The sequence below is a fragment of the Amblyraja radiata genome, chromosome 19 (assembly GCF_010909765.2).
Source record: "Amblyraja radiata isolate CabotCenter1 chromosome 19, sAmbRad1.1.pri, whole genome shotgun sequence".
NCBI classification, from domain to species: Eukaryota; Metazoa; Chordata; class Chondrichthyes; order Rajiformes; family Rajidae; genus Amblyraja; species Amblyraja radiata.
The window spans coordinates 30,978,306-31,000,639 of NC_045974.1; the positions used below are offsets into that span (position 1 = coordinate 30,978,306).

General features: G+C 42.0%; 1 protein-coding gene and 2 long non-coding RNA genes across 6 annotated transcripts in view; 2 read left to right on the forward strand and 1 right to left on the reverse strand.

Moving 5' to 3' along the window:
• The window catches only part of lgr5 (leucine rich repeat containing G protein-coupled receptor 5), a 153,152-nt gene extending 144,949 nt beyond the window's left edge, over positions 1-8,203 (forward strand). For all 4 annotated transcript variants that reach the window (XM_033038173.1, XM_033038175.1, XM_033038174.1 and 1 more), the window contains 5 exons: positions 1,103-1,174; positions 3,139-3,264; positions 4,560-4,705; positions 5,361-5,441; positions 6,316-8,203. In XM_033038173.1, the coding sequence (XP_032894064.1) occupies positions 1,103-1,174; positions 3,139-3,264; positions 4,560-4,705; positions 5,361-5,441; positions 6,316-7,409 (1,519 nt within the window). In that variant the 3' untranslated portion in view covers positions 7,410-8,203. The remainder of the gene's footprint in view (positions 1-1,102; positions 1,175-3,138; positions 3,265-4,559; positions 4,706-5,360; positions 5,442-6,315) is intronic.
• Positions 1,096-16,899, reverse strand: LOC116984088. Its single transcript, XR_004414878.1, has 4 exons — positions 15,737-16,899; positions 4,585-4,767; positions 3,457-3,576; positions 1,096-1,187 (listed from the first exon to the last, which is right to left on the reverse strand). It is a non-coding gene; the product is annotated as an uncharacterized LOC116984088 (long non-coding RNA).
• Positions 9,652-13,553, forward strand: LOC116984087. The gene is made up of 2 exons (XR_004414877.1): positions 9,652-10,258; positions 12,113-13,553. It is a non-coding gene; the product is annotated as an uncharacterized LOC116984087 (long non-coding RNA).
• Positions 16,900-22,334: the final 5,435 nt, after the last annotated feature.

The following is a 22,334-nucleotide window of genomic DNA, read 5'->3' on the forward strand; positions in this document are numbered from 1 at the left end:
TGGAGCCTGACACTATGGAGATGTTCCTCCCACAACCGCTCCAGCCGACTTTCGTGCTCTCCCGCACTAGTCGCTCGCGGGTGTTTCTTTTTAGCCCACCGCTCCTGCCGACTTTCGTGCCCTCGGGCACTAGTCGCACGCGGTTTAAATCGCAACTCGTCGCCATGCCTACCGGCTCTGGTTGCTCCCGGCCGCTGCAAACGCCGTTTTTCGCCGTCCCGGTACTCCTCCAAACAGATAGATGACGGCCCCACATGCTGCAGCCACTCGTACTGTTTTCCGAGCTCTGCAGATGCGATCGCTGCCGGCTGCTCTATGCCCTGCAGCTGGTCATCATCACTGCTATACAAGTAAGTATTTACCGGCGATTTTTCGGGCTCACTTTCCCAGCGGTTCGTTTTGCGTTTCGCCTTCCCGCCCGGTCTAGAATTAGTTTTTCCCGGCGCGGGGTTTGAATCTGGCACAGCTGGCTCAACGCAAACTGCCTGTGCCGTCGGCTGCTGCTGCGGGTCCCCGGCACCTTTACCGCCGACATCCTGCAGCTTCTTCACAGCCTTTCTGCGTCCTCTATCCATTCCTAAAAAACGGTGAAAATGCAGAATCACTTACCTGCCGTCGACCGGCTTTTTAACTCTCCCGTTCAAGGGGACGTCCTCCCCAGGTCCGACACGTTCAATGCGTGTATGCGATATGACACGCATGCGCCGTAGGCGGGGTTCTTCACGAAGTCACTCACGTGACTCCGAAGTAAAATCTATGGATCATCAACACCAAACTTTCATGCTGTTTCTCTCTGGCTGCCTAACCCCCCTCCTGAGTGTTTTTAGTAACATTTGTTTAAATTTCAGATTTCCAGCAACCACCATATTTCACTTTTGTAAAATCAGTCATGTGTGATAAAGGAAAAGTTGTGTTTTTATTTCCCACCAGAAAGGCGGTGTGGTGAAATTCTCCCCTAATCCAAAGCACATTTATTAAAAATAGTCTAAACAACTCCTGTTTGAGTTCACTGTTTGAATGCATAAACACTGCAATGTGCTAAACGTACGTTTACGGAGATGGTCACACCTCACTGATGATCGTTGTGTATATCTCCATTTAGTGACCTCAGCTGGAACAAGATTGCATTTATTCATCCGGAATCATTTATTTCTTCACCATCCTTAATCAAACTGTAAGTGTTGACTCTGCGGATATCACAAATTGTAAATATTTTATTTTTTTTTCATATATAATGACATTTTTCTCATAGTTTATGCTTAATATAAATTGAAAGTTTGATGGTTTCCAAACAATTAAGTTGTCGCACGTTATCAAAACTATTTAGATCGTAGGTAGAGAATTTTACAAATTTTACATATTTAGATGCTAAGTAGACCAAAATGTTGGAGAAACTCAGCGGGTGAGGCAGCATCTGTGGAGCGAAGGAATAGGAATTTGCTCCATAGATGCTGCCTTACCCGCTGCGTTTCTCCAGCATTTTTGTCTACCTTCGATTTTTCCAGCATCTGCAGTTCTTTCTCAAACATTTGGATCCAGATTGATTTTTGCATGTGCTATAGGCTGTCTTTACCCTCCATTGAGCTAGTTTTTTCCTTCTCTGTTATTTTCCGCATCTTTTACCGTACTTGGTTAAGTCTTTTAGACTGGCTTTATCACAAAAAATAAATTAATTCTAGGACTGAGTCCAAACATCCATGTTCAATTGCTTAACTGTTGGCTTATTGACAATATGGAATTGTTTTACAAGCAGGTAGATACCTACAGGGAGCACTACACATTAGAACAGCAGAGCAAGGCTGCTGGCTCATTGCTGAATGGTTCATAACATCATGAGACATAGGAGAAGTAAGATCATTTAGCCCATCAAGTCTGCTCCACCAATCGATCATGTCTGATCCATATTTCCCCGTCAACCTCATTCTCCTGCCTTCTCCCTGTAAACTTTGACACCCTTACTAATCAAAAACCTAACAATCTGTGCTTTAATAGTACCCAATGTCTTGGCCTCCACCACCATGTGTGACATTGAATTCCGTAGGTTCACCACCCTATGGCTAAATAAATAAACAACCCTCTGGTTGTTAATCACTATTCGGTAAATTGTGAGCCATACTTGCTAGAATTTCCACCAGAGCGAGATTTCTCACATACTGTGTATTGGGACAATCATTGATGATGAACCAGTGCAAGCAAACATTTGTGCCACCCTCTCAATCCAGTGACTGGAACTCAAAAACGATTGGAACCTGAAGGATTGCTGCACTGCAAAAGAACCCAGCTTTTAAATAGGATGTTATAACAAGGTCCTGTCTGCTGTTATGGGTGGATGTCAAAGATTCCATAGTACTATTTGTATTTGTATTTGCTGTCTGTGATCTTGCAGTACATTACTTGGCTGCTCTGCATACTATCTTGCAATGGTGGATGTGCAAATTCAGGACTATTTCAGAAGCTGTAAAATGCATCAGGACATCCTGAAAGGGATGAGGAGGTTCTATGTAAATACAATGTATGCTTGCCAGACTTTAGGGTGGTGCAGCTGGTGGACCTGATGCCTCACAGGGCCAGAGACCTGATTTTGAGCTGTGTCAGTGTTGCATTTCCATGTTCTCCCCATGACTACGTGGGTTTGCGTCGGGTGCTCCAGTTTCCTCCCACATGCCAAAGACGTGTGGGTGTGTACGTTAATTGGCCTGTGTAAATTACCCCTCATGCCTAGGGAGTGGATCAGAAAGCAGGTTCACAAAGAACCAGTATGAATGGGTCAGAGTGGACACAATGGGCTGAAGGGCCTGTTTCCATGCTGCACCTTTACATTCCATTCAATTCATACCAGTCACTTGTTAAACTTCAGAAAAGACAAGATAAAAGCAGTGTGAAGGTGAACACAGCATTTCTCTGCAGCGTGTCTAAACTTGTTTGACATTTCCTCTAAAAAGATCAATCGCCCAGCAGTATTACTTACGTGTGGAAGCTGTACATAGTTTCAGGAGACTTGGTATTTTTCTTTGCACTCTTCTCTAATATAATAAATTTCTTCAGTCATGACATTTGCAGGAAAATGCCAGCATTCCAGATTACCAAATGTAAGACACGTTTGGAACTAATTGTCTTACTGATATTAATTTCATACAGTGACCTCAACTTCAACCTCTTGACATCTCTTCCTCTGTCTGGGCTAAGTGGCTTAACACACCTGAAAGTAACAGGCAACCAGGCTCTGCAAGACTTGCTGCCTGTTGAGACCCTCCAAAACTTGAGGTAAGGACAATCATTGTTTCCATTCTACCTTTTGACACTTTGCCGTGCGTCTAAATTAAGGTTGAGTTTATTGGGGGCAAAAAACTCTTTCAATACATGTGTTTTGTTGTACAGTATACAACTAGGAGTATGAAATGTGTCATGAAATCAAGTGTTATCCCCCTCATCAGGCAAAACTATTGGATTCCTCACCATTGTTGAAATTGCATTGTAAAAATTAATGGCTCTCAGTCAGATCTGACACTTAATACTTGATTTGTCTTCCTGTACATTACAAAGTTTGTAGATTGTTTCATTGACCCTGGATGCACACTGAAATGAAAACAGAAAAGAAAATCTAAGCCTGTGTACAAATACATCCAGATGATATAAATTTATTTTTCCAAAACTTTAATGCAGTAATGTACTTTTATTTCATAACATTCTTCAAAATTGATAATTGCTTCACTAATCACGGAAATTCTAGTGGATCTGGCAACAATGATATGCAGTATGTTCACTGAACTAATAATTAGGTTCCCATTTTTGTAATCCTTTATGTAGTTTGTGTTTAAATGAGCGTTCTTATGTCAAATGTATCCCTTTCACATGTCTTGCACTCCCATAACTCAATTCAATAACAGATATAATGGAACTCCTCATTCCTTTCAATAACGAGGGTCAGTTTCCACCCGTGACTTCCCAACGTCTCTCCACCATGTACAAGACATGGATCAGGGCCATGATAAAATCTTTTTCCTTTTCCACGATACACAAAGCTCAAATAACACAAAAGCAGCTTGACACTACTCAGGATAAAGTATTTCATTGGCAAAGATAGACACAAAGTGCTGGTGTAACTCAGCGGGTCAGGCAATATCTCTGGAGGAAAATGATGGGCGACATTTCGGGTCGGGAGCACCCTCTACCATTTGAACAGTGAACATGGTGCATACCAGCCTGAATTGTAATACAGTTTCTTACCCTCTCCCCATAATCTTTGATACCCTTACTGAGCCTTAAAAAATACCCAACGACTTGGCCTCCACCACCACCTGTGGCAATGAATTCCATAGATTCATCCTCTGAGGAAATTCCTCCTCATCTCCTTGCTAAAGGTTCGTCCTTTTATTCTGAGACTATGCCCTCTGGTTCTAGACTCTCCCACTACTGCAAGCATCCTCTCCACATCCACTTTCCATATATCACCTTTAGCAAATCCCCACCTTCCCCCAAAAAACAAGGATAGTTATTGCTTTTTTTGTTTTAACTTTTGCTGTTTCTTTATTTTAATGCTTCAACATTTTAATTCACAGGCTGCTGGAGATGCCATATGCTTACCAATGCTGTGCCTACAGCTCTTGTGAAGGTTCCTACAAACTTGCACATCAGTGGGAGGAGATGGAGAGAAATAGTGATGATGAAGCTCATAAACGGGATGCTGGAATGCTATCAGGACAAGGTAACGGTTCAGTGTTGTCATAAACAGGAATTGCTGCAAACACTCAGCAGGTCAGACAGCATCTGTAAATAGAGGGCCAGAGTTGGCACTTCAGGTCAAAGATCCTTCACCAGAACATGGAAAGAGAGAAAACAAGTTTATTTTAGGTTACGGAGTTCCCCTTCTCTGCAAGCTAAATCTAACTTAGTTTTATCCATTTCCCAGTTCTTATAATGGTTCTTCAACACAAAACATTAACTGTATTTCTCTAAATGCAGATGCTGTCTGACCTGCTGGGGGGTGCCAGCATTTTCTGCATTAATTTCAGACTTCCAACATCTGCAGCATTTTGATTTTGTGGTAAATGTTCTCGTTTATTTTACTTGTTATTTGATTGATGCGAGCTAAACGGACGGTTCTGGTTTAACTCAAAAACATTTAGTTTATGTATTTTCTAGTTGTTCTTTTAGAAGAAATAAACAGCACAAATGGTAAGATTTAAAATTGTGTTTTAGTGAATGGATCAAGAAAATGTGATCAAGATAAAGATAAATTGCTTGAAATAGTGATAAATATTAAGAAAATAAGTCTTGGCAATTGTTTTTATAATTACCAATTGCCTAATGTTTATATACACAAAGTAGGGTGTGTAACCTATAAACTTTGTGATATACAGATGATCAAGAACTCGATGATTTATTAATGGAATTTGAAGAGGATCCAAAAATCCATTCTGTCCAATGCACTCCAACACCAGGTACATTGAAAGGAATAATGATTTTCCAAGGCGTAGGAAGGAACTGCAGGTGCTGGTTTACTCCAGCATTTTATGTCTATCTTTGGTGTAACTCAGTGGGACAGGCGACAACTCTGATGAAAAGGATTAGGTGACGCTTTGGGTCGAGACCCTTCCACAGCCAACACGGGACCATTGTGGGCTCTACCTTTCCTTGGTCAGTGGTGCTGGCTCTGAATTGTTCTGAACCATTTCATACCTCTTGTTTCCCTCTCTCCTGACTCTCAGTCTGAAGGGTTTCGACCTGAAATTCGAATTCGAATTCGAACCCAAGAGTCCAAATGCCCATTCCTCAATCCATTTCCCAAAATGGGCATCTGTAGCCCACTTTCTTTGTGGTATTCTGCTGGGAACAACTGAATTTCTGGGAAATGAAATTGTCAGCTTTGTTTATAGTTTTCTCAAATCTTTAGAGACACAGCAATAGAAACAGGCCCTTCAGCCCACCGGGTCCATGCCGGCCTTTGATCACCTGTACACACTAGTTTTCTGTGTTATCCCACTTTCTCATCCACTTTACCACACATTAGGAGCAATTTACAGAAGCCAATTAACCTACAAACCCGCACATCCTTGAGATGTGAGAGGAAACCCGTGCAGTCACAGGGAGAACGTGCACACTCCATACAGACAGCAGCCGATGCCAGGATCAAACCTGGGTCTCATGTGCTGTGAGGCAGTAGTTCTATCAGCCGTGCCACTGTGCCGCCCTTGACTCTTGTGTTCGTTGACTATAATTGTTCAAAGTCTAAGACACCAGCATGGGTATGGGTTTATCTAGATATGAAGGTAAAACTGTTAATATACTAACACAAATTACTGTTATTAATTTTAGGACCCTTCAAGCCTTGTGAACATCTGTTTGGCAGCTGGATGATACGCCTTGGTGTATGGACCATCGTTTTGCTCTCTCTGGTTTGCAACGGCTTGGTTGGCACAACCATATTTGGATCTCCAGCACCTATTTCCCCACCCAAACTTCTCATAGGTCTGCTGTCAGTGGCAAACACGCTAATGGGTCTCTACAGTGGTATATTGGCAATTGTGGATCTATTAACATTAGGCAGATTCGCAAAATACGGAGCGCGATGGGAGAATGGAATTGGCTGTCAAGTTGCAGGCTTTCTCTCAGTCTTTGCTTCCGAGCTGTCCATTTACCTCCTCACGGTTGCAACTGTTGAACGCAGCCTGTCCTCAAAATACGATACAAGGCAAGGGAAAACCCTAGGTAGTGTCAAGGTAGCATCAATGTTCTGCATGATTCTGGCATGCGTCGTTGCAATGCTTCCACTGTTCCACATTGGAGATTACAGCATTTCTCCACTTTGCTTTCCTTTACCCTTTGGAGAATCCTCCACTTTAGGCTTTCTTGTGGCTTTGGTCCTGTTGAACTCTCTTTGCTTCCTTGTCATGACAATAACCTACACAAAGCTCTACTGCGGTTTGGAAAAGGGAGACTTGCACAGCTTTTGGGACAGTTCGATGGTCAAACATATTGCCTGGCTGCTGTTCACCAACTGCATTCTATATTGCCCTGTGGCTTTCCTGTCATTCTCCTCCTTGCTGAACCTCATGGTTATTAGTCCTGACGTAGTCAAGTCAATACTTCTCGTGATCCTCCCATTGCCTGGATGCCTGAATCCCTTGCTCTACATTCTTTTTAACCCGCACTTCAAAGATGATCTCGGACTGCTGAGAAAGAATAGGCGTTTGCAGAAGAGATCGAAGCAGAGAAGCTTGGCCTCCATAAACTCAGAAGATGCTGAGAAGCAGTCTTGTGATTCCACTCAAGAACTAGTGGCACGTCTCGGCATCCACACCGCCTCTGGCACGTCCTGTAACTCAGTAAACAACTTTCCAGTGCAGACCACGTACCAGATGATGGAGACCTGTCAACAAGCATCAGGAACGTTTGCTCACTGCCACTAATGCATTCAAGATGAAACTGTTCCAGATATTTTTTTTTAAAGAAAACACATACTCGTGCAGAAGGAACAAATTATATGAGCAACTTTTGTTTTTAAGGCCAGAAGATCCAAGAAATGTTTCTCTTCGTTATTCTGAGGATTACCCATGGACATGTTGGCATACAGACCACTGCGGTTATTTAATCAATGAAAACATTATAATACGATTTGAAATTCAAGTTTGCCAATGAAAAATGTTTGACAACTTCATCGACATTTACTTGGTAGATTCAAAACCTACTGTACAGTCTCTAAAATTAGCTGGTAAATTCCTCCATTCAATGTGTATTGCAGATAAGAGGTGTACAAAATTACTTTGAATAGGTGATTTTATTTTGGGGATAGGGATTATGGACCAAACACCGATCAAAAGCGGCACTCTCCGAATTCATGTTTTTAAATGTAAATGTTGTTGTCTAGTTGTGACACATTCATCTAACAGGAGAACTGCCATTCCATATTTCTGAGATGTCCAATCATCTTTTAAACAAGAGAGAAGCAAGAGAAAGTGCTGGAGGAACTCAGCAGGTCGGGCCAACATCTGTGGAGGGAAATGGATATGCCCCGTTTCTGGTCTGGACCTTTCTTCAAACTGAAGGACATTTCTTCAAACCCAAAATGTTATCTGTCAATTTCCTTCCACAGATGTTGCCTGACTTACCGAGTTCCTCCAGCACTTTGTGTTTTGCACCTTTTAAATAATTTGATCTCATCCAAAAATAGCTGTTAAACAGGAAGACCTCGCACTGTACACAACCTTTCCCCTGTGTGAGAGAGGGATGGGGAAAAAAACTCAGCTTCATCTGCAATTCAGTAATGGTATTATGTTTGATAGGTATTTCCTCAATCCTATCCCCTTCAACGTTCTATGTATAAGTAGCTTGAGAGGCAATTAAAAATTAACTTGGCTCACTAGTGCTGAGGAAGTACTATATGTTCAGGAACAGAAAATGGTGAAAATACTCAGCATGCTGGTAGCATCCATGTTGAAAGAGGCAAAATTAATGTTTCAGAAGCTAATGATCTTTCATCAGAGCTATACATTCGCTTCCTCAGAGTTCTCCAGGACAAATATTTGGCTTTATTGAATCCAGTGGAACTGGATGCTGGGGGTGTAGATCAGTGTAAATCTAATACAATAGCCCGAACAAACATTGTTATTTATCCAATATCTGTTCCCTGCCATCAAGCCCATAATCCTTCTGGTGCCACGAGGAAGAGCAGTCAGTTGAATCAAGTTCACATGCATAAATTCTTCAAAATCATATCTTAAAACAAGTCTGCTCAGTTTAGTTTAGAGATACAACAAGTCCACACTGACCATTGATCACCTGTTCACCCTGTTATCCCATTTTCTCATCCAATCCCTTCTTCTTCTTCTTGCGTATGGCGCGAACAGCCTAAAGTTGTAGGACAACTTGTCTATTTGATCTTACTTGATTGTGCACGACAGGTTGATTTCATTCGTCGAAACAGGGCAGACCACGTGAAGGTTGCAATCTCCCACCCCATCCAATCCCTATGCACTAGGGACATTTTACAGAGGCCGATGAACCTACAAACCTGCACATCTTTGGGACGTGTGAAAAAAACGGATTACAAGGAGGAAACCCATGCCGTCACAGAGAGAACATGCAAACTCCGCACAGACAGCACCCGTGGTCAATATCAAACCCGGGTCTTTGGTGCTGTGAGGCAGCAGCTCTACCAGCTGCTCCACCATAAAAGTTAGAAAGACAAAGTGTAGTTACCAATCATGATGTAAATAGATCATATTACCACAAGCAGGACAGGCATCTTTTAGTGATCCAATGGGATAGGGCACACAAATCCAGATTTTAGTTATTATTTGACATACTAAGTTTATCCCTAATTGCTTGTTAAATATATTAGAGCCCTAGAGCTAGACAGCAGAGAAACGGGCCCTTTGCCTAACTCATCCATACCAACATGATGCCTATCTGATCTAGTCTCATTTACCCATGTTTGGTCCCTATCCTTCTTTTCTTTCCTATCCATGTCCCTGTCCAAGAGTCTTTTAAATGTTATTATCGTACCTGCCTCAAATGCCTCCTCTGGCAGCTCGTTCTATACACCCCCCGAGTGAAAAGTTGCCCCTCAGATTCCTATTAAATCTTGCTACTCTCAACTTAAACCTATGTCCTCTGTTTTTGTATTCCTCTACCTCGGTAAAAGACTGTACATTCATTCTATCTCTTCCCCTCATGATTTTATACACCTCTATGAGATCAAACTTTAGCCTCCTGTGCACCAAGGAATAAAGTGCTAGTCGACCCAACCTCTCCCTATAGCTCAGGTCCTTGAGCCTCAGCAACATCTTGTAGAACTGTAACATAATGTCCCAGCGTCTGTACTCAATTCCCTAACTGATGAAGGCTAGTGTGCCAAAAGCATATGACACTGCTTTCAGGAAACTATCTGCCTGTTATCCTAGATCCCTCTCCTCTACAAAGCTCCCCAGGGCCCACCATTCATTGTGAACGTACTGCCATTGTTTGACTTTCTAAAACGCAGCACCTTGTACTTATCTGTGTTAAACTCCGTTAGCAATTCCTCCGCCTACTTGCTCAGCTGATCAAGATCCATCTTCACTTCTATGGCACCACCTATTTTAGTGTCATCTGCAAACTTACTAATCATGCCCCGTATATTCTCATCCAAATCATTTATATAAACCACAAACATGCCCAGCACCAAACCCCGGCGCACACACCCAGTCACAGGTCTTCAGAGTCCAAAAATAAATCTTCCAACACAACCACCCATGAACACAATTCTGTATTGGGTTAGGTACACAAAATTGCTGGGGAAACTCAGAGGGTGCAGCAGCATCTATGGAGCGAAGGAAATAGGCGACGTTTCGGGCCGAAACCCTTCTTCAGACTGATGGGGAGTGGGGGGGTAGAGAAAGAAGGAAAAGGGAAGGAGGAGGAGGAGCCCGAGGGCGGGCGGATGGGAGGGTGGGAGGAGACAGCTAGAGGGTTAAGGAAGGGGAGGAGACAGCAAGGGCTAGCAAAATTGGGAGAATTCAATGTTAATGCCATACGGACGCAAGGTCCCCAGACGGAATATGAGGTGCTGTTCCTCCAATTTCCGCTGTTGCTCACTCTGGCAATGGAGGAGACCCAGGACAGAGAGGTCGGATTGGGAATGGGAGGGGGAGTTGAAGTGCTGAGCCACCGGGAGTTCAGGTAGGTTATTGCGGACTGAGCGGAGGTGTTCGGCGAAACGATCGCCCAACCTACGCTTGGTCTCCCCGATGTAAATCAGTTGACATCTAGAGCAGCGGATGCAGTAGCTGAGGTTGGAGGAGATACAGGTGAACCTTTGTCGCACCTGGAACGACTGCTTGGGTCCTTGAATGGAGTCGAGGGGGGAGGTGAAGATACAGGTGTTGCATTTCTTGCGGTTGCAACGGAAAGTGCCCGGGGAGGGGGTGGTGCGGGAGGGAAGGGAAGAATTGACGAGGGAGTTGCGGAGGGAGCGGTCTTTGCGGAAGGCAGACATGGGGGGAGATGGGAAGATGTGGCGAGTGGTGGGGTCACGTTGGAGGTGGCGGAAATGGCGGAGGATTATGTGTTGTATTTGCCGGCTGGTGGGGTGAAAGGTGAGGACCAGAGGGACTCTGCCCTTGTTGCGAGTGCGGGGATGGGGAGAGAGAGCAGTGTTACGGGGTATGGATGAGACCCTGGTGTGAGCTTCATCTATGGTGGCGGAGGGGAATCCCCGTTCCCTGAAGAACGAGGACATTTCCGATGCCCTGATATGGAATGTCTCATCCTGGGAACAGATGCGGCGTAGGCGGAGGAATTGGGAGTAGGGGATGGAGTCTTTACAGGGGGCAGGGTGGGAAGACGTGTAGTCCAGATAGCCATGTGAGTAAGTGGGTTTGTAATGTATGTCGGTCAGGAATCTGTCCCCTGCGATGGAGATGGTGAGGTCAAGGAATGGTAGGGAAGTGTCGGAAATCGTCCAGGTGTATTGGAGTGCCGGATGGAAGTTGGTGGTGAAGTGGATGAAGTCAGTCAGTTGTGTGTAGGTGCAGGAGGTGGCCCCAAAGCAGTCGTCAATGTAACGGAGGTAGAGGTCGGGGATGGGGCCCTGGTACGCCTCGAACAAGGATTGTTCAACGTACCCGACAAAGAAGCAGGCGTAGCTGGGGCCCATGCGTGTGCCCATAGCTACGCCTTGTGTTTGGAGGAAATGGGAGGAGTCAAATGTAAAGTTGTTGAGGGTGAGGACCAACTCCGCTAAGCAGAGGAGAGTGTCAGTGGCTGGGTATAGGTTGCTCCTCTGGTCGAGGAAGAACCGGAGGGCTCCGAGGCCATCCTGGTGGGGGATGGAGGTGTAGAGTGACCGGACATCCATGGTGAAGATGAGGGGGTGAGGGCCCAGAGAGTGGAATGCGTGGAGGCGGCGGAGAGTGTCTGAGGTGTCTAGAACATAGGTGGGGAGGGATTTGACCAAGGGGGATAGGATGGAGTCAAGGTATGTGGAGATGAGTTCGGTGGGGCACGAACACGCAGAGACAATGGGTCTGCCGGGAGAGCCGGGTTTGTGGATTTTGGGGAGAAGGTAAAAACGGGCCGTGCGGGGCTGGGGAACGATGAGGTTGGAAGCTTGGTCGGGCAGGGCGTGGGTTAGCTAGCTCTCCCTGGATCCCATGTGATTTAACCATCCAATGCAGGCAACCAGGCAGAACCTTATCAAAGGCCCTGCTGAAGTTCATATAGAAAACATCTACAACTTTGCTCTTGTCAAACATCTTGGTTAGTTCTTAAAAAATTCATAAGACAGGATCTCCCATGTATAAAAGCATGCTGACTATCCTTAATCAACCCATGAAAATTCATACATATATATCTTATACCTCAGAATCCTCTCCAGTAATTTACTGACCAAAGATGTTAGACTCACTGGTCTGTAGTTCCCAGGCTTTTCCTTGCAACCCTTCTTAAATAGAGGCACATTAGCCACCCTTGTCATCCAGCACCTCACCCGTATCTAACCCGTGCTTTGGTTTTATTTCCAGCATTCACATTCTATGGAGAGTATCTTCTAGCACAGTGACATAGCTGTTGGTGCTGTTATTGAACAGCTTCAGCAACCTGGGTTCAATTCAGACCTTGAGTAGAATTGACACATCTCCCTGTGTTCACATGGGTTTTCTCCTTGTGCTCCAGTTTCCTGCCATACTATAGACATGCTAGTAGGTGAGAAGAGGCTACTTTAAGTTACCCTTTATTGCAGGTCTGTGGCATGAGAATTACATAGAAAATAGAAAATAGGTGCAGGAGGAGGCCATTCGGCCCTTCGAGCCAGCACCGCTGGACTGGATTGGACTGGAGTCGATGAAGAGATAATGGGTTACATGGAAATAAGTGGGGGAATGATACTAATAGGATTGCTCTGAACGTCACCATAGATTTATTGGGCTGAATGGCCTCCTTCAATGATGTAAGGAAATCTCCGAATAGGTTGCACATATATTCACATTCTAACTTAAACCATGTTTATTTTAAGTCATTCTTTTTGGTGATGACTTTGTGAAGAGAAATGCACTTTTCCAAACCTAAAATCTTAGTGGTTTGGGAACAGTTAACGACAAAGCATTTGCATGACAAAATATCCAAATGAAACAAAATGATGGCACACTCCTGAAAGACTTGCAATACGATACCTTTGCAAAATCCTACAGTGAAATAAATAATTAAATATTCAAAAACAATTACTTTTTAAAAAATCCAGATGTCTATAAAATATATGTACATTTATGATAATAAAAAATGTATTTATTTCTGTTATAAGAACAATAACAATTTTGTATCTAGTCAAGATATTCTCATGTAATCTTTGTCAAGAAGAGCAGAATCATAGATTAGACCCCAACTGTTGCGTGTACGATTCTTTGTGCATTTATAAAATCCTATAACAAGTCTAAATATATTACTGTGTATTAATTTTTGGGTTGTATATAATGTATGTAAACCTTTAGCTGTAAATAGTTCGGCTGCTGGAATTTCTACTTGAGAGGGAAATAAGGACATACTAAAATAAATACAATAAACAAGGACTTTTATTTCTATTATTTGTACAATAGGCTGTCACTGGATTTCCTTGTGTTTTTTCTCCTTTCTTAGCAACTATACCAAAGTGAAATAGAAAGCAGCCACAACTGCCATGTGAAGACTGACGGCGTGTGCTAAGTCAGGGACTTAAGAGTCATGGAGTCATGCAGTTTAGAAACAGGCCCTTGATCCAACTTACCCACACCGACCCATCTACATTAGTGCCACTTATTGCGTTTCGCCCATAACCCTCTAAACCTGTCTTATCCATATTCCTGTCTAATTGCTTTCTAAACATTACGTTATATGTAGGATATCTTCTTCTTTATAAATTATTTAAATGTGCAAAATGCAGGTGAAATATTTCCTGAGATGATGGGTATCACACTTGGCAAAGTGGAGTCACTTCTGAAACAGAAGGCATTAAGGGGATTCAAGTCTTGTTCTGCAAGATCTCATCTAGCCTATTATCTCGGTGGGCTGTTATACCAAGACCCTTCTCAATTATAAATAAATAGTTATACAGTACGGAACAGATCCTTCAGCCCAACTCATCCATGTCGACCAAGATGTCCCATCTAAGCTGGCCCCATTTGCACAAATTTGATCCATATACCGCAAACCTTTCCTAACCCTGTAACTGTCCAAGTTTTCTTTTACAGGTATATGCAGTTATTGTAACTGTATGAACTAACTCCTTCGGCAGATTGTATATAACCACCGAAATCACTTGATCCTGTTTTCAATGTCTACAGGCTTTTTTATGTTGCTTCTATAATCAAATGAGAGGTGGAGCCATCAATATAATATCCTTTATTGAAGGCAGTATCCCTATATGGATAGCAGTGTCTGATACACAAGTGTATCAAAACTCCTACCATTATACACTCAGTTTTTAGACTTGCACCTAATTTATATACCAATCAAAATTTGAACGAGCAAATTGCTCCAGACATATTCAACCAACATTATTAAAATAAATAATGTCATTATATGTGTACATAATGACTATAATATTTTCATAAATTATAAGTGTACCTACCTCAAAAGCACTTTGATAGTTTGACGCTGATTGAGATGTCCAAGTGAACACATGAAAAGCATTTCATAAATCCAAATTCATTGGTACAGAATCCAAAAAAGGTGACATGGCTTGGTCTCCATGTTAACTTCTGAAAATAATAAGCGCCCTTGTTAGAATGAAGGATAGAGAAGGGGTATATGAAGCATCAGTTCTTCGGATAAACATGCTAATTGGTTAAAGCTTCTGCAGACTTAACTAGACTCTGCAAACACACAAGATGAAAACTATCGTCAGAGGTTCTGCTAAATTAATAATATCCTTTTAAATGAAATTTAAAGTCTTCACCAGTTCCACTTCAGTAATAAGTAATACATTAAATTTTAAAAGTCAATATGTCAGACCAAATGTCCACATGTACTATGCAGAAGAAGGCACAAAGTGCGTGAGCAACTCAACGGGTCAATCAGCATCTCTGGCGAATATGGATAGATAACGTTTCACGTTGAGAGCTTTCTTCAGACAGATTGTGGTGGTGGGGTGAAAGCTGGAAGAGAGGTGAGGCAGGGCAAAGGCTGGTAAGTGAGTGGTGGATACAGCAATAGGTAGATGGATGGACAAAGGCCAGAAATGAAAAATCAAAAGGTGTGAGATAACTTTAGAAGAGGTGTGAATTGTGAAGCCAGAATATAGGCGCAAGGGAACAAGGGAAGTGGGAAGGGAGAAATGGGACAAATCCAGATGGGCACAGAGAAGATAAGGGAAAGAAAAGGGACGGAGAAGAGGGGATGGGATTGTGCAGCATAAGAAATTCAAAAATTTATAGTTTCGGATTTTCATTCTAATCATCCTAAATTATTTTACGTCCAGGACTGTTGAGATAGAGATAGTAGAAAGGCTGTATTGAAGTGGCACCTCCTTGAGATCATTGAAATCCTTTAAAATAGCATATATTGGAAATATGAAATAGGAGCAGAACATTTTCGAAATATTCAGCAGGTCAGGCAGTGTTCCTGCCACCCTCAACTAGATTTGAAGACTGGACACTTCTTCTCTCATCCCATCCTCTAAGAATTCAAAGGGACAGTTTCCTTCATGACTACGTGACTCATTCTTCCATCTCCATTGACCAGAATGCTAATGAGACTTTCCCATGCACCCTTTTACCCTTGTTCTTACCGACAATGCATGGATCCATTCTTCCAGATGAGGTAGCAATTCACTTGCTCTTCTTCCAATCTTGTGCAATGCATTCAGAGCTCATGGTGCACTCTACTCTGCATCAGAGAAACCAATCTCAAAACTGGGTGACTATTTTGCAGAACATCTCCATTCAGTGTGGAAGGTGTCGATCTCAAGCTTCCAATCACCTGGCTTTTTAATTTCCCATCATATTCCCACTCTGATCTCCCTGGTACTTGGCCTTGTACACAGTTCCAACCATAACCAACATAAAAGGACTGCACCTTTTCTGCTGCCTTGATTACTTTGCTGACTTTGGGATTCAAAATTAAATTGAACAATTTCCTGTTTGTATCAAAACCAGTAGTTTTGATGCAAAATCAATTCTTGTTTTTCTCTGCAGATACTTTGAGTTGTTGAGGGGTTTTTTTGCTTCAGATTTCTGACCACTGACATGTTCTGCCTCACATTTCCAGTTAATAAATGGTCAATGTTTCCAGCATACAACACCTTACAGTTTCAGCATAACATTTCATTTTATCATTGTGTCTCATTAATTCCACTTACTGTATTCATCTATTAACTGGCTAATTCCAAAAATACTAATTTACCTGTACAATATTGGTCTCCACAATCCTCTCTCAACATCTCCTGCTCACTGCAGCCTAAAATAACTTGTTTTCTTGTCGTACAGGTCTGATAATAAACCCAGTTTCTTCCTCAACAGATGCTGCTGTCTGCCCTGCTCAGTATTTCTTGCATTGATTATCCCGTGAGATAAATGTTCTTTCTGGTCCATCCATTGATTATGAAGGTAAAGGACACTACTTGATACAGAAACACTTCTTTAGTAGAAAAGGGAGAGGAAGCAAAACTTATTTAGGTTTAAATGTTTAAGTTGCTTGGTGTAGGAAAATTTCCAAACTGTTAAACAATGAGGAATCTTAGTTGGAGGTTCTCCTGAAACTATAATATATTCAGTTTAAAGTTTAAACTCTATATCAGATCGACTTCAGAATACCTAATAAACATTATTTTTACAAGTTAACTTGCCAAACCGACCAATGTACTTTACAGAATATTAAATACTAAAACACAGCATTGTTTTTCCATTCCAATTATACGCAGGTGCCACAGTGACTCGGCAGGTAGTGCTGCTGCCTCATTACTCCAATGACCTGGTTTCAATTCTAACCTCCAGTGCTGCCTGTGTGCAGTTGGCAATCAAGCTTAAACACTTTACTTTTAACAAAGACCCAGTTATGAGAGGTTAAATACAATGATATCCGAGTGTTATTTCCTGCAATATGTAAAGACTAAAGCAGTAACTTTCAAATATAATAGTCTTAAGTTATGAACAATTTGACAAAGAGATTTTTGATTGACAACCTATTTCCTGATACTAAATAGTTGCTATTCTTTTCTCAACTTATTTATTTCTTTAATTGCAATTCCTATGCTAGCCATGCATTGACATGCATTGATATGGGGGGAAAAAGATTTTCTGAGGTTCAATTTGACACGTGCCTTTTTGTGTCATTTTCTGTTTAGAGGCTTTTCTAAATTATTCTCCCTCAAGGACTAAAAGATATGCGTCGTACTGCCAGAGTAAAGCACTCACATGAGTAATCGATTTGAAGAGATCAAAGGACTTGTAATTATCTGAGGTGCATGAAAGTCATGGTGACCCCCTTTAAAGATGTGCCAAACCTCTCCGAGATTCCTGTGGCAAATGTACTTGACAGTCCTTTGGACAATGGGATCACAAATGCATGACAAATACCTCCATAAGTGTCACCTGCGCAGAAAGCTACCTAACAATACAACATCATACAACAACACCACCTGTTGAGCCAATTTTCAGAAGAAAATTCCAATGAATTAATTGTTTTAAAAAGGCAAATGAGTTAAGGTAACTCGAGTAAAGTCATACATGGAAAAAAACTCTTCTGGTTTGGGCACAGTACGCCTGATTATAGAACAAATTGTCTAAGAGAAATAAAATTATTTGCCATTTCCCGATTTTGTTGGTAAACCAACAGGCCAAAACGACTTGATTCTGAATAATAGTAATACCCTTCAAAAATGTGAATGAGCACAAATAGGAGAGCTGTAATGTATTTTATTGTTATTTATCTCCCAAAGCACTTAAAATAGCCAATTTGATATAATGCAGTATATACAGCGACTTTGAAGCCACATACATTGAGAGATAACTACTTGATACCACTAGATAGGTGTGGGGTTGGGATAAATATTGGCCAGATCAAAGAGGTCATCCTTAAGGAACCCAAGGCACTATTTGAGAGAGGGGATCATACGTTGATTCAACATCTCACCTGAAAAACAGCAACCCCATCATTGCAACAGTCCCTCAATTCTGCCCTGTAGTACCAGTGCTTAAGTCAGCGCAGTGGAATTTGAACCCACAACCTTTTCACTCAGAAAAATAGTATTGCCAATTCAGGCATGGGCACCACTGCAATGTAAAATGATCCAGAAATTCTACTTAAATTGCATTTCAATGTTACCGCAGAAATGTTGGACATGAATCCAGAGAGTTAATTTGAAACATTTTCAGAACATCCTAAAAAAAATTGACAAGTACTTTGACATTCAGCCACTGTTAATTTGACTCAAAGCAAGAGCTGGAAATAATTAATATCCAAAGTAACCACTACCTCAAAGAATTCAGAAGGGTCTACATAAGGAATATTCTGTTCTCAAGCCAAAACATACCAAGTCAAATCAACCATTTTGCTGTAAATGAGTTGGAAGTCTGAGACATTGTAAATGGACTCAAAACAAATAATTCCACCACACAGATGTTTTTGATCACGGAGTATTGAGTGAGATTAGTGAGACACTGACAACCACTGAGAGTGTCAATAGATACGATGAAGACGAAAGTTCCATGATCTCCACCATCATTTCCTTAACCCCTACCAGCCCATCAAATGTTCTACCAAGATTACTTTGTTAATCTAATTTCAGTGCCCAATGTTCTGGAGTGATGCAAAATAGGAGGAAGGAAAATATTCTTTCAGTTGTCTATCATCCTGGAATGTTTCAATATCATTTACAGATCTCCAGAATATCAATGACATAACTGCTTATTCCAGAGATACTGTATGTAATTGACTGTCCTGTCATCTGTAACTGGTATTTTCACATTCCGGTCATCTGTAAATGGCCAATGATGAAAGTGGGAGAAACTCCAGGCTCTTCGCAATCTTGAAGTAATACAAGGTAACAAGTCACGACATCAATAAAATGTTTAACGACAGGTTACAAAGTGTTGGAGAAAAGAATTTTCAAATTTACAGTGCTCTGGTAATGCCCCTGTCCCACTTAGGAAACCTGAACGGAAACCTCTGTAGACTTTGCGCCCCACCCAAGGTTCCCGGAGGTTGCAGGTGGTTGCTGGAGGTTGCAGGTAGTGGAAGCAGGTAGGGAGACTGACAAAAACCTCCGGGAACCACACGGAAACCTTGGGTGGGGCACAAAGTCTCCAGAGGTTTCCGTTCAGGTTTCCTAAGTGGGACAGGGGCATTAGGCTACACGTGGAAGATTGGCAACCATGAAATTCATCCTTCTTGGAATTTTTTTATAGAATTATATACATGAGGCCAATCCCATGTGATGGAAAATTTAAACAACAGTTGTTTTAATATATAAAGTCAGTGAGAAAAAGGTAACTAGAGATATTAAAAAATCACTAAACTTACAGATAAAATTAATTCATTATGTAATTAGAAGTATGGAACTGGTTTTGTAAGGAGAGATTCCAAAAGCAGGTCCTAGAAAAAAACTATTGGGGCATTTAAAAGGCTTTTAGATGGACACGTGGGTATGTGGAGAATGGAGGAATATGGATCACATGCAGGGTGAGGATATTAACTTGGCATCATGTTTGCAACATACATTGTGGGCCAAAGGATCAGTTCCTGTGCTGTACCGTTTTGTGTTATATGTCCAGATCCTTTTGGGAATGATTTTTAATCATTTCTAACAGAAACTATCTGAATACAAGCAACCTACTAAGTCGAAGGGTGGAGGCAAACTTTTTTTTCCCATATTAAAACTAGTATGATTATCATGCAATGTCACTTTGTATGAGTAAATTAATTGGCTACTGCACTATTGTAGGCGGTTAGTGGGCAAACCAGGGGGTGTTGGTTGGCATGCGTGAGTCATGAGGTTGCAGGGTAATAAGTGGGGGATTGGGATTGTTGACAATCACTTCAGTGGTGGAGTGGCATTGGGTGGGTGGGCTAAAACACCTTTGTCATTGTCATTAACAAAATAAAAATGCTAAACAACACGATACACCACATGGATTGGTGGAAGAATAGTAATTATAAAGTCCAGGAGGATCAGTAACTTATTTGCAATTACTTATGGTCATAATATGCCACGGTACTCAGCCCTCTGGGTGAAGCCTTGGGAACAGGGAGAATGTAAAGTCACAAGGGGCAGCACGGCGGCACAGTGGTAGAGTTGCTGCCGTACAGCGCTGGAGACCCGGGTTCAATCCCGACTACGGTTGCTGTCTGTACGGAGTTTGTACATTCTCCCCGTGACCTGCGTGGGTTTTCACCGAGATCTTCGTTTTTCTCCCACACTCCAAAGACGTACAGGTTTGTAGGTTAATTGACTTGGTATAAATGTAAATTGTCTCTAGTGTGTGTTTGATAGTGTTAGTGTGTGGGGATCGCTGGTCAATGCGGACTCGGTGGGCTGAAGGGCCTGCTTCCACGTTATATTTCTATACAAGCGGCAGATGCTGAAATCTTAAGCAAACCTAAAGTATTGGAGGAACTCAGCAGGTCTGGCAGCATCAGGAGAAAGATTAGTCAGTGGGGAATGAGTGAAGAAGTGGATCAACCCAAATTTTACATGTCCCTTCCGTCCACAGATGCTACCTGACCCTCTGAGTTCCTCCAGCACTTTGTGTTTTGCTTGAGAATCTAGAGCTGTGAGAAAGTGGAGTAACCAAAACTCAAACCATTTTTAAAGCTTTGAGGTTGCACAAAACTACACTTTTCAGCAGGAGTTGTTAAATGACCAGAACTTGGTTTGCCCAGATTTCTGTACAGATCATCCCCAGATTATGACAAGGTTCTGTACCCGAGCACTGTTTGTAAAATGTACGGAAGTCGGAAATACGGCCACCATACATTATAATAAAATAAAAATAAAAACATAGGCCAACTAAGGGCAACATACTGCAAATCAACAGCGTTAACTCAACCATTCAGATATTGCCACAAACCAAATTCGCACACAGCAGAAGATGCCTGCAATCCCACAGCTGCCAACAATCCCATCCCACAACTCCAAAATACTCGATTGTATGCAAGTCGGTTGATTGCAGGGAAGACCTGGATACTGTTAGTTTAGTTTAGTTTAGAGGTTGAGGGCGGAAACAGGTCCTTCAGTCCACGCTAACCAGCGACTCCCATGCACTACACTATCCTGCACACCAGGGACATTTTTTTTTACCAACACCAAATTAACCTACAAACCTGTACGTCTTTGGAGTGTGGGAGGAAAATGGAGCACCAGGAGAAAACTTGCGCTGTCGCAGGGAGAACGTTCAAACTCCATACACACAGCACCCGTAGTTAGGACCGAACCCAGGTCTCTGGAGCTGTCAGGCAACAACACTACTGCTATGCAATTGTGTTGGCTGTTTATATGTTTAAAGCAACTGAACATAAGATCTGTTTTGTTGGAAAAATGAACATTATTTAATGATCTGGTTGAAAAACATTTACAGGCCAGCAAGTATGTAAATGATTTGATATGTTCTTAAGATGGGAGAAAGAGAATTATCTTCATTACAATCATTCTCTATTTTCTGTTTAAAACGCGCAGTGTGAAAAAAAAATACACGTGGGTAATACACCCGTTTAAATTGGCAAATATTTCCTGTCCTCAGTGACTAAATGATACTCAATTCACTATACATCACCATAAGCTTAAATTACATACGAGTGTCACTAGTTTCAGAATAGTTAAGTAGGACATAATTTGTAAAACTTGGTTTGGCGACACCAACTGGACAAGTTTGCCAATATTCCACACACTCATCAGTTGCTATTTTGACAAGTTCCCTTTAGCAATATTGTGAAGGAAATAGCCGCAGATAGGATTTCTGCTCATTTTATCTGTCATCATGTTTAGCCTAAGGGTGATTAACCAGGTCAAGTATCCAAGTCTTAAACTGCTGAGCATTTTTTTAAAATCCTGCCACATCTTTTCAAATAAATAGTTTTAGTTCACATTTCAGTTGAAGTCCTCCTCTAAAGGAGGCATTCTGAACTAGGTTGGGAAGAAGGCATATGAGCTTCTTAGAGTTAAAGCACTGAGTAGAGGAGGAAGGTTATAATAATAATAATGGATGGGATTTATATAGCGCCTTTCTAATACTCAAGGCGCTTTACATCGCATTATTCATTCACTCCTCAGTCACACTCGGTGGTGGTAAGCTACTTCTGTAGCCACAGCTGCCCTGGGGCAGACTGACGGAAGCGTGGCTGCCAATCTGCGCCTACGGCCCCTCCGACCACCACCAATCACTCACACACAT